The sequence below is a fragment of the Ammospiza nelsoni genome, chromosome 4 (assembly GCF_027579445.1).
Source record: "Ammospiza nelsoni isolate bAmmNel1 chromosome 4, bAmmNel1.pri, whole genome shotgun sequence".
Classification (NCBI taxonomy): domain Eukaryota; kingdom Metazoa; phylum Chordata; class Aves; order Passeriformes; family Passerellidae; genus Ammospiza; species Ammospiza nelsoni.
Window position 1 is genome coordinate 62512823 of NC_080636.1, and position 13010 is coordinate 62525832.

At 39.7% G+C, this 13010-nt stretch overlaps 1 protein-coding gene across 1 annotated transcript in view; it reads left to right on the forward strand.

Moving 5' to 3' along the window:
- Window positions 1-13010, forward strand: part of TNKS (tankyrase) — a 127944-nt gene that overhangs the window by 72805 nt on the left and 42129 nt on the right. Inside the window, exon 6 of the mRNA XM_059471159.1 lies at window positions 11518-11612. Coding sequence (XP_059327142.1) covers window positions 11518-11612 — 95 coding nt within the window. The remainder of the gene's footprint in view (window positions 1-11517; window positions 11613-13010) is intronic.

Here is a 13010-nt window from a genome sequence, read left to right on the forward strand (position 1 = left end):
TCTACTTGATTTAGGTTTCTGAGATCCTAAATATTTTCCCTAATTCATTTCAGTGAGTATCCCTTCATGTATTATTTGAAGTGTATTCTATCATGTCCACAAATAGAAATTGCGCACCAAAGGACCAGAAAGAAATTGTTTACACTGTCATCATTCTCTTTGTATTGTTCTCTAAAATACAGGAAATCTCATTTATTAGATCTTAATTAATGTGTCTTCAGGAGGCCTCAAATCTGTTAAAGGCATGGGGGATTTTTATACCTGAACTGTTTTCCCCTTGATGATTAGCTTCACACAGGAGATGACTTCCTGCATTAGGCTGTTATCCATCTCTTGTCAGGAGAAAACAAGTCAAACTGGCAGATTTGGGCAGAGCTGCCATGTAATATTTTATGCACATTAACTAAAAGCTGTGTTCTGATTTGGCTCTTAACAGCTCACAGAGCATCCAGAGGCCGAGTACCGATAGTATTTCTTCTACTGTGATCTCAGGGGTGGAGCCCTTTCCAGAGCTTGCTGAGATTGTTTTGAATTGAAATGCAGCAGCTCAGTCCAGGGACTGAGTGCATTTAAATTCTGTATATGGTTGACTATAGTGAATACTGTAGGTGATATTTCCATGCTTGGTGTCACTTTCCTCTCAAAATCCCTGCATGGGAGCATAAGAAGTACTGAGAAGCAAACTGATCTGCTTTCTTGTTGCTTTTTGCTTTGGAGTGTGGTATTAGTGTACTTTGTGGCCTCCCTCTGTTGTGACATCTGTCACTTCGTTGTACACTATTTCACATCTCTCTGTGCTATTGTGCAACCACCTGAGGACCTAACATCATCTTCCTAATAAACCACTGGTGAGGATTTAGTTAAAAAACCCATTGGGTACCTAATGTAACTTGTATGTGTTGGCTTACCCTTGTGCATGTGCTTGTTGTGCTTCAGAAAACCCAAGTTTTTGACTCTTCCCGAGCAGGTTGTGTTTATGCAGGTGTTCACTAATTCTAGCTGTTATTATATTGTATTTTTGCTTGTACAAACATCAAGATTACGGCCCTCTGTGTAGTTCCCCAAAATGTGCACTAATGATTGGTTTGTAACTTCTGTGTCTTCACATACCAAAATAATCTTAGGTGAATGTCATATATAGCTAGTAATTCACCTGTTTTATTCTCCTGTGCTCTAGAGTAGATCCAGTTTGGTCCTGGCAATTTGTTGATGTTAATTTTGGTTATGGGGATGGCAACCTCTTCTATGCTTAATTCAGAGAGATCCTTTGCCAAGCTTCTCCATGCTCCCAAATACGTACATGCTCACTCACCTGGATTTTGGAATAAGACTTACTGTTTTTTCTAAGATGTATGGCAAACAAAAAGATCCTTCAGTTCTTCACAGTGCCTTCTTCCCTGTAAGATCTCCATTTCTTGCCCTAGCATCTCCTTGCCCCACTGAACTGGCTGGTGCATTTTGTGCTCCTAGTTTGTTGCAAGAAATTATGTCTGGTTTGAGTCCATTTCACCAGTTACTACTTAAACTGTTTTTGCCTGTCTACTTGGATTTTTTACCTCTAAACTACTGGAGTTTGTGGTCCTTGTGTTTTTTTCCAGCTTGTAAATTCAGCTTTTTGAATGTCCTGTTAATTCTAGTAAACTCCTTTAGCTTGCAGTTGGTCATACTGGCTTCTTTCACTATATCAAGCCTTTCCAGTAGAAGGTATCCATTAGCAAAGTGTCTCTAGTATTGCCTTCACTAGTAGATTTTGTGCTGTCTGTAAGGACATAACTTTATTACTTACTAATTCAAGCTTATTTTTAAAAAACTGCCATTTTTTTCATAGCTCCACTTTATGAAGGCTGGTGCCTCATGTTGGATTATTTTAGCAAGCATTTCCCCTGAAGATGACTTGTATCTGAGTGTGTTATAGCTGCTGTTAAAGACAACTTCTACTGAAAATTTTTGCTTCAGGTGTCATTTGGTACCATCCCAGTAATTGCATTTACCCATGGGGTGTTCCAAGCCACTTTCTCTGTAGGAGAGTCGTGGATATCATCCAAACATTTCACCTCTTAGGTCACCCAAAGCCCTTGTGTTTTCTGCCCTTGCTGTCTCTCTTTCTCTCAGCACATCAGGTATCACTTGCTCAAACAACCCCATCACTGACTTCAGAGGTTGTATGGATAATTTATAGTGATCAGTTTAGTTGTAAATGAAAAGAATTGCAAATACTTATGTGCAAGGAGAGATGTATTTACATAACCATTTTAAAAAGTATTGTTTAAGTTGACTGAGCAGGCAGCAGATGAAGGATAAAAGGAAAGGAAAATGCCAAAATGCATTGTAATTGATGATGGATGTGTCATTGATGAGCAAGAATATTGAGGTGATTTGATTAGTCTTTTCCAAGTAAGATTATATGCGACTACTTAAAGCAACTTATTTCTTATAAGTGAAATACTTTAAAATATTCATATTCTAGTAACCATCTTTTCAATTGGAATTACAAGAAAAATTCTCTGCTTTTTTCCCTGTATTTTGCAAGGCTGCTCTTCAAAAGGAATGGTAAAGGCTATTTAATTGGATTATAAAGTAATTTAATTCTAAAATCTGCAAATTATCACTGTAATGCAAAAAGAACATTTTTGTATTTAATTTTAATAATTATTTTATGTTTCTTATTTTAATTAAATTCCAAAATATAAGGTATGTTTATTTCATACGCAGCACTGGAGCTGAAATGCAGTCAACATGCAAGTGTTGCTCATTACAGTTTATTCTGACCCAAGTTTCAATAAAATTATTGAAGTGCTGATTTGACAGAATGATCAAATTAATTTATTCCTTCTTAATAATGTGATAATATTATGAACTGAAGTCCAGAAAGTTTCTAGTTGGAAGGGGAAGGTGGGGAAGCAAAGTAAATACATCAAGGAGAAGTAGTAAAAATAATAAGATAGGTAAAAAGAAAAGGGAAATAAAAGCTTATTAGTTGACTGTAGTAGGAAGAACATTTATGTTTGTACAGGCTGGAACGAGAGGCTGGAGCAGCGCTGCAGGAAGGGAGCTGGGGGTGCTGGTCCAGGGCATTGAATGTGGGGCACTGAGCCCTGGCAGCCAGGAGGGCCAGCCCTGTCCTGGGGGGCAGCAGGCACAGCCAGGCAAGGGAGGGGATTGTCCTGCTCTGCTCTGAGCTGGGGCAGCCTCACCTCCAGGGCTGGGGGCAGCTCTGGGTGCCACAACATCAGACAGAGCCTGAGCTGTTGGAGAGTGTCCAGAGGGCAACAAGGGTGGCAAAGGCCTTGAGGGGAAGCTGTGTGAGGAGTGGCTGAGGTCACTGGGGCTGTTCAGCCTGGAGCAGAGGAGACTGAGGGGAGACCTCACTGCAGTCACAACTTCCTGGGGAGGGGAAGAGAGGGGCAGGCACTGATCTCTCCTCTGTGGTGACCAGGGACAGGACCCGAGGGAACGGCATGAAGTTGTGTCAGGGCAAATTTAGGTTTGATATTAGGAAAAGGTTCTTCACCCAGAGGGTGGTTGGACACTGGAACAGCTCCCCAGGGAAGTGGTCACAGCTCCAAGTCTGACAGAGTTCAGAGGTGTTTGGGCAACACTCTTAGGCATATGATGTGACTCTTGGGGTGTCCTGTGCAAGACCCAGAGTTGGACTTAATGATCCTTGATGGGTCCCTTCTAACTCAGGCTATTCTATGACTGTACAGAAGATTTTGATAGCAAGTGGAAAAAGAAGAGACTGCAACAGCAAAAAACACTGGCAGTTTTGGTTCTCTGCTGATTCAGTGTGCATCTTCTTCAGATTGCCAAAAATGGCTATGCCGGACACAACAATACTGTGAGGAGTTTCTGTGTAGTGTTCTACCATATCTTTCAAGTCAGCATAGATCTCCTTTCAGTGTTAAATAACATCAGCTGCATTCCTTTAGGAGAAGAGAGTGGATCTTTACTGTAATTTTTTCCTTATGTAGCTCAGCAAGCCACTATTCCCTCAGCTGTCAGTATCTATCACCAAAGAAACAGCGTATACTCCTCTGCTTCTCTGATGATCCATCTCAAAGTTCCTCTCCCTGTGTCCTTGAGTGCTGCCAGAGATGTATTCTGTGCTTCTGAATCTGGGAAAGCTACAAATGCTACTTCGTGGTGAAAGCCCCAGAATTTCTTTTTTGTACTGCAGTTCCGTCCCTAGCTACACCCTCATCGTAGGCATGTAGAAATGGAAGAGATTCTTGTAAAGATCAGACTTCTGAGAATACTATGGTTTTGTGAGAAGTGTTACTCAATTTTTCTGACACATCCTCTGTGGAACTGTTTTGCCAAATGGTGTCTGAGATACGTGCCTATACAGAGGATTTTCAGGGAAGGGAGGAGGTGTTGCATTTTAATTCTCATTTAGGAAGAGGTCAAAGATTACTAGTGCCCTATTTATGGGATCTGCTATTTGTGAAATCCTTCAGAGATCAATGGTGTTCCTATTTAAAGTGTCTCTCCCAGTTCTCTACCTTTTTCCCCTTAGTCTATGTTTCTAGGTTTGTTTCTGAAAGTAATGACAACCCCCTGAGTGCTACAGCCTGAGGACAGAGTGGCTGGATAGTGGCCAGGCAGAAAGGGGCTGGGGGTGCTGGTTGAGAGGAGAGCAGCTGAATGTGGGCCAGCAGCATACCCAAGTGGCCAAGGCCAGTGGCATTGTGGCCTGTGTCAGGAATAGTGTGGCCAGCAGGACAAGGGTGGTCATTCTTCCCCTGCACTCATCGCTGGTGAGGTCACGCCTCGAGTGCTGTGTCCACTTCTGGGCCCCTCAGTTTAAGAAGAATGTTGAGGTGCTGGAGCAGGTCCAGAGAAGGGCAACAAGGCTGCTGAAGGGTTTAGAGCACAAGTCTTGTGAGGAGGAGCTGAGAGAGCTGGAGTTGTTTAGCCTGGAGAAAAGGAGGCTCAGGAGAGCCCATATCACTGTACAGCTGGCTGAAAGGAGGCTGTAGCCAGGTGGGGGTCAGTCTCTTCTTCCAGGCAACCAGCAACAGGACAAATGGACAAAGCCTTAAGCTGCACCAGGGGAGGTTTAGATTGAACATTAAGAAGAATTTATTCAGAGAAGGAGTGATTGGTCGGTGGAATGGACTGCCCAGAGAACTGGTGGAGTCACCATCCCTGGAGCTGTTTAAGAAGAAACTGGATGTGCTGCTCAGTGCCATGGTCTAGTTGACAGGGTGGTGTTCAGTCATAGGTTGGATTCAATCTCAAAGGTTTTTTCCAACCTAGTTGATGCCATAATTTCCTGTTCTACCTTATTTTAACCTTGAGATGGAGACGCTCCAGTTATTTGTCTACCCCTGTGCAAGATCACACTTATCATCCTGTTGGTCCTTCCCCACGCTAGGCACGTAGGTGATGGAAAAAGCTTGTCTCTCAAATCTCCTGCCCCCTTATTTGTCAACACTTAGCCCAAGTTGCAGTACAACAGGGTCACTGTGTTAATGTGTGGGACTGATGCCAACCCTTGTCATGTGGTCTTAGAGGCTCAGACATACAGTCAGAAAATTGGGTTGTCTCTCAAAGGTCAGATCTGCTAGAGAAGTCCATAGTTGGGACAGTACAGCCCCCTGAGAAGGAACAGATTTGAATACTCACTGGATATGAGGAGCTGGTCTGTCAGCCAAGCAGATCTTTTCCAAATGAGGCCTTACTCTGTCAGTGTGTTTGCAGTATTTTTGGCCTTCACTTTCTGTGCTTTTTAACTCTTCCTTGAGTTTATGGACATTCTTGCCCATTGATGCTCTGCCCTAGCACTGCTGTGTCTGTGCAATCAAGCTGGTTTTGTCTTTGCTGGTTTACAGCTCAAAACAGTTGGTTCCTCACCACCACCCCCCACTTGCCCAGAGATCATCTGGTATACCACACCTCTAAGATACTGTTTGCCTTGCAGATTCTGAATTGCTTAACTGTTCAGTTCATTTCCCCTTCATTAGCTGTTAGAAAGCAGCATGTGAAATTTGTGACATGATGTTTTATGGAATTTTGCTGTACTAAGCCTGTCCAGTTCAGTAGTCTAATTAATTACTACTGTTTATATTCTGAAGATGAAGCAGTTAAATTACCACTGGAAACAGTGGAGTGAGAAATGCTTTCTTTAAGTATTTTTTAGTTCTTGTCTTCAGGAATTTTGTTTGTTTGTAGGGGTGTTTGTAGTTTGTTTCTTGTTTATTATGGTTTTTTTTACGTAAGAAAAGTGGTTTAAGCTCTTCACCTGTGTGCTTATCTCCAGAGCTGCAGCTAGCTCATCTACAGTCAGCAGTCTGACATGACTTGTTTTCCTGAAGCAGCATCTATAAATTTGTCCCTAAAGCATAATTGTCAGCCACGAATTTAAATAACTCAGTGCTCCTATAAAATGTCCAAGGAAGCTGCATGGTTAGGGTGACAAATCATGTAGCTGCTGAACAGAAGCATGGACCCTTTCCTGCTCATTAAAAGCTTAATTATTCAGTCAAGGATAGGGAACTTCATTACTTTTGTACCAAAAGTGTAAGAGCATTATAGCATGAATATAAAATAATTATTTTGAGTTACTTGAAATATGTGTTTATAGAAGGAAATATTTTGTACCTAAGTCCCGTCTTGGCACAATACAAACAAATGTTAATGAGCTATTTCCCAAGAAAGCTTCCAAATTCATTTAACATGAAGGTGTAAGATGGGTGCACTGTTTAAAATCAGAATGCAAGTTGGTATCTGAGCAGCAAAGGAAAAGCCTCATCGTTTCCACAGTGGAAAAGTTTAGGAATGTGTCTGTAAGATTTTAGTGTTGTTGCAACTTGTTTTCTTACCCCATTTATCAGAATGATAAAGTGGTGACAGGAGGTACTCTGCTTGCATCCGGAATGTCTTCCTGATGTACTCTCATGATTGATGTGGTTCATTTTAGAGATGTCTGCAAGAGAGCAGCATCAACACAGGCTACTGTGATTGGAAAGAAAGATTCTGTCATAAATTCTAACACAGTAAAGAGGAAGTTGTTTGCTTTGCCAGGAGTCAGGACATCTTTCAAAACAGTTTTATGCAAAACTATGAGACAAAGGTCCCTTCTGCGATTAGAAATCTCTGTGCTCTTCCCTTAATTCAAAAGATGTGAAATGCTTTTCTTAAGGGAGTTTGTATGACAAGCGACAAGAGTTTTAAGATATTTTTATTGCTGTTTTCTAAGGGCAGTATGATCTGAATACAATAAGTAGGTTTTTTTACCTACATTTGTTAAATGGGAGTTTGCTGCATACCTGCAATTTCCAAATCTACTAAACCTGAAGATTACTACAGACATGATATAAAAAGTCACAAATATTTAAATCTACATTAAACATTTTAACATCCCTCACTCTTTTCTTTTTTTTTTTTTTTGGTGTGTCCTCGGTCCGCAGGGTGTTGTAGAAGAGTTAACAATAAGCATACAAGTATCCTTAGCTATTTTTTTGCCAAGCTTTACTTGTTTCCCCATCTGTGTAAGAGCCACCCTTACTGGTTCATATCCCTGTGGGGACCTTCTGAACATGAGAGTAGCCATATGTCAAGGCCAGAGGTGGCCATCAAAATCAGTGTGTTGACTCTTTATTATGAGAATGCCCTTCCTGTAGACAATTATATGAATTTATGGTAATTCTAAATTACTGTTGATTGTATGTTGATGTAAATAAGATGTGTGATGAGATCTTATTTATGTAATAAGATTGTTGATTTTAATAGCCTTCAAGATGGCAAGTTGAGAATGAGAGAAACATATAGATTAGGATTTTTATCAGATAGCATTATATAAAGATTTTGGCAGTAGAAAACAAGAACAGGAGATATTAGTTTTTAAAACAGTTCCTGCAGCTGTTATTAATCATGCAGATAATGCATAATATAAGATGGTTACATAAGATCCCTTGGTTTAAAGTTGCCCTTAAAATGTGTAATTTGACTCTGAAATGAAACTTTCTTCTGAGGCAGTGGCAGCATTACCGTCTGAAGGCTGCTGAAGACTCTTTAGCAAGATAAGGGAAATGGATGGTGCTTGGAGCTGGAACTCCCACATTGCCTGTAGACAGCTTGTTGAAACAAATTTTCAGATTTTAGCAGAAGGTGCTCAGAGCCTGCAGCACTGGAGATCCCTCACAGCCCCTTTTGTTTGATGCAGGTGAACAGGGCATGGCAGGTCCAAGGCAGCTGACCTTGAACAGGGGTCACCAAATCAGCTTTTGGTAACAAAGCAGTGCAAAAATACCTAAGGCTCACTGAGAACAGTATCAAATCTAAAAAATGCATTTCTTGTATTCTCAGGCAACACATTATCAAAAAGACTGCAGGCAAAACCACCTCCCTTACTATAAATAGTAGGTATATAGGTTGACAGCGATTGCCATCTTGTGTACAGTGATGTTCCTTAAAGTGCTCTCAGTACCTGCTTTGACTCAGTTACAGCTGCCATAAAATTTTCAAATAATATGAGCATCTTGCATAATGGTCTACTTTACTTAATAAAAATGGAGTTATACTCTTTTTTAATTATACTAGCAAGTAAGCCATTGTGATTGGCCTGGTAATTGTGAATGTGAGTCTTGGAAGGTAAGTGCCCTCTAAGGATTTTGTTAGTAAGTCTTGCCAAGTTTTGCAAGATATGGGAGGAGGGGTTAATTGATAAATCTGTTTTCTTAATATTAATTTGATATACTTTTCAGGTGCAGTAGACATTGCTGTCAATGGTATTTAGTTTTTACTTCCCTGATGCTATATAAATAGCATGTTAATTTTAAGAATTGCTCTCTGCTGCCATAGTTAGCTTTTTTTTTGAAGGCTCATAATGTCATCTAATGAGTAGTTCATGTAGCACAATATTATCTTTTAGTTACCTAGATTCTGTAATTAGCACACAAAGTTGTAACTCCACATTAGTATTTTTATCTATTAAATCTATAGTATGGATAAATCCTCTTTCTTATGAGAAAGGAAAAGAAGTTTTTAAGAATCATGGAGAGAGCATCTTCCTGCTTTCTCCTTCCTGAAGCACATGTAAGCACAGCATTTATAGGAGTCATTTAGCCAAAATAATGAGCAACTGGTTTGTGAATAAAGGGGAGCAGCACTCCAGGTTGTCTGCTCCTGCCTCCTGCACCTGTGTGTGTGTTCACTTGTCCTTGACCATCACTTAAGTGGTCTCTCTGGCCCTCTGCCTGCCTGCCTCTCCAGCGCTGGGTGTTTGCAGGTGCAGAGTTGAAGCATGGTGCCTGCTGGAGATCTCAGCCTCCTCTCCAGGATGGGCACAGGGAGCATCAGTCGATGCTGCTTGGAGAGGCAGCCGCAGCACAGCACACAGCTTTGCTGAGCTGCTCTGGGCCACAAAGCAGGCACACCAAATGTCAGGTGCCTGGCTGGAGATAAATAATTCTGTGTGCTGGGCAAGACAAGATGCTCTGTATTTGAGGCATGGGTCTGGGGGGTCTGCATGCCTTTGCTCAAGAGAAGGAGGTAGCTCACCTTACTGAAAGACAGGGATATAAGTTGTCTAAAGATTTGGGTTAATGCTGATTTGCTTCATTTATGCCATTTGTTGTGCAGCTATAAACTTGAAAAGTTTTGTGTTTCTTCTCTAAAGAAGTTATTTGGCAAATGCAGATCTATTAACCCTAGAAATACAAAGTGTACAGTCCCAGCATGAGTCAAAATAGTTTTTCTTTTAATTTTAAGGAGTGAGCAAGACTCAGGGGTTATGTGTCTTTATTGAGAACATCTCTGTTAATAATGTTTCCTTTTAGTAAAGCATTGTTTTGGAAGTCTGCCATTATTGTTTTAGAAGTGGCACACAGACAATAAAGGATGAAGTTTAATTGTTGTGAGGTTAAAGGATCCTGCAGTGTTCCAAACATTTAATGCTTGGCTCCAATTTTTCTGGAGTCTAGACCTTGGAATGGACAGACTTCTCTGTAGTCCATTTCAAATAAATTTTAGGTTTTCTGAGTTACTAATTCAGTTGATAAAACTAGATTTAGTAACCAACCCAAGGCAGCTGTCAGAATAAACATGCTGAATTATTCTGCTAGTGTCAATAGCAGCATCATCCTTATCCACATTTTCATTAGTATTTATGATATGCAGAAGACAATTATTTTCTAATAGGGGCAGATATAAAAAGAATATATGGCCTTCTAGATCAGTCTAAATTGTTAATTCAGTAGCAGAAGCCTTAATAGTAATAGATCCTGATAATGTGTGTGGTCAAACAACTGAATGTTTGTTGTTACTGGTATTTTGTATCTTGGAAACACTGTGGGGATCTTCATGTTAGAATGTTAGAGGTCCTTCAGTAGAGATAAGTCTAAAGATGGGTCTTATGGAAACTTGTATAACTACTTCCCTAAATTTACTGAGTTTTCCAGTTGTTTTTCTAAGAGATATTCCCTGTGTTGTCATTTCTGATAGTACAGCCTGTGTCCTCAGTATAATACACAGGGCACTTGGTTGTTGTCAAAGTTGTTACTCTTTCTGAAGCCAAGTAGCAAAGTGTTGAGACTTTAGTAAAATATAATACGCACTGCTCCCAAGTTAGGGACATTAAATATGTGTTCCTGGAAATCCATACTGTTTATGGATGTATAGTACTTGCTTCTGTTTATCACAGATGAGACCATTTGTCTTGATTTTTATTTTAACCTCTTGATAATAGTGAAATGTGATATCTCCCCTTGTAATACTGTATAACAATGTTTTAATGCTGACAGTAAATTTATACTTGGCATAATACAGTGAGATATGTATGTGTTCCCATGTTTCAAGCTGCTTTATGTGTGGGGTTTTACTGTGAGAAAATTGTATAATTTGGTTGCATGCCACAAAATAAATTGCAACAAAGATTCCTTTAAAATCCTCTGCTTCTCAGCCTTGGGAAGGAGGAAACATCATCCATTTCTGTAGGAAAGCAGTCCCCTCAGGCTGAGACAGCATAGAAAAATTGTTTTATAATAAAAAAGCTTTTAAAAATAAACTTCAAGGGAGATTACTGTTGTCAGCTCAACTCAAAAGCTTTCAGTTAAAATTCATATGAGCTAGCTATGGAGAAAGGTGTTATTACTCTGTTTTTATGCAGCAAGGTGCATTACTGATGAAGACCTGTATTTTGCAGTAAACTGCAATCTGCATACAATTTTCTCTTTGTCTTACCACAGCACAGTACAGAAATATGGATACTTTTTTGGTGCAGAGATGATGATGATGATGTTAATGATTTTTAAAATTAGCTTTAAATTAAGAGGCTGTTATTGCCTTGGGGGTGCCTGTATTCTTATCCACTTTAAGGCTTTTTTTTGTTTTTGGTTCGACAGCAGGAGCGGCCTCCTGCATGCGCTGTGTATTTGTTAATTCAGCTAATCACAGAAGGGTACTTTAACTTATCTTGGTGCAATGTATAAGAGTAACTGAGAGTATTTCAATGGCAGGAAGTACAGGACTTCAGATTGATGTGGCTCCCATTCTTTATCTTCTTTTGTTTTGCAGTCCACTCCTTTACACTTAGCAGCTGGCTACAACAGAGTTCGGATAGTCCAGCTTCTGCTTCAGCATGGTGCAGATGTACATGCAAAGGACAAAGGGTATGTAAAATTAATTGACTTACTACCTGTTTGCAGCACTGGTTTTGTATTAGTCAAGATATAGAATTATTTTTTTGGTTCATGGTGCAGCACAATCTCAAATAGTTATCTAAGAACGTGATGTTTGCTACCAAAAATCGGAGTGTCCTTCAGATTAGTTGTGATTGCACTTGTTTTAAGGCTGCTTTTGCACCTTTAATTTTTTTTCCAAACTTTGAGCTTTACTTTCATTTACAGACTACCCTTTAAAATTACAGACTATTATTTTTGGATAGGCGATGGGGAGAAGATACAAGAGCTTAGTGAAAGATGTGCATTGAAAAACTTATCTATGGCCTCATTATCTTGTTTCACATATATGGATGTAATTCCAAGTAACATCAGTAATGCTCATGTGCTCATAACTAGTGGTCCTCATAGATCTGTCTTCATTGAAGCTGACAGCAAAAATCAACATACAGTAGAGGCTAAACTATTCTATTTTTGCATTAAGGGTGGTAGTTATGTAAGATATCAGCAAAGTGCACAGCAGTCAGAAATCTGAAATGATACTTGCTGTGTGTTGTTCTCAGCCATACATTTCTCATCTCTAAGATGATGATTTTCATGATGGTTGGATTGGAAGGCTTAGTCCTAACATGGTAGAAATTGGTCCCCTAGTTAAAGGCATGCATTTTGTATTCAGAATCCATAGAAGTAAGATAGGTGTGTGTGTTGTCTCCAGCAGCAAACCTGAGGCACTTCCTGTATTTTCATTTTCTGCTAGTGTTAGAAGTGATTTTAAATTTTCTTAGCTTCTTTCACTTTTTTCCTTTCTCTCCAAAACAATCCTAAGTGTGCTTAAAACTCTGAAAATTTAGCTAATTGTAGCTCTTTAGTCCATCCATTTACCCCAATGGCTTTTTTAAACAGTATTGTTGTCAAATGCATAATGACATATAATGCAAGTCAAAAAACAAAAATACACCCAAAAAACCTCACAAAAACCACAGAAAGCTAGAACACACCACAACCCCCCCATCCCCCCAAAAACCCAGAAAACACAATAAAATACCTTCCCCCTGCCCCTCAAAGAAACCTCACAAAAAATAAACCACAAAAGTCCTACAGTAAAGCTCCACATAATACCTATTTAGATAGATCCAGCATTATTTAAGCAGGTTGAAGGTCTTTTGTACCTTTCCAAAATTTCAGCATCAGTTGTTAGAAAATTCCAGTGTAGATGCTCTATGATGAGTTTTGAACAATTTGCTTGGAATGTATGAGAGGTAGTTAAGTTGAACTTGAACTTGGGGCTGGAGCAGGAAGGGCAGGAAAGCAAACAAAGAAAAGAAAACCTTTCAATACTTACTCTGTACTGAACTTTAAAACAGCCCAAACATATTTAGAAACATCTAA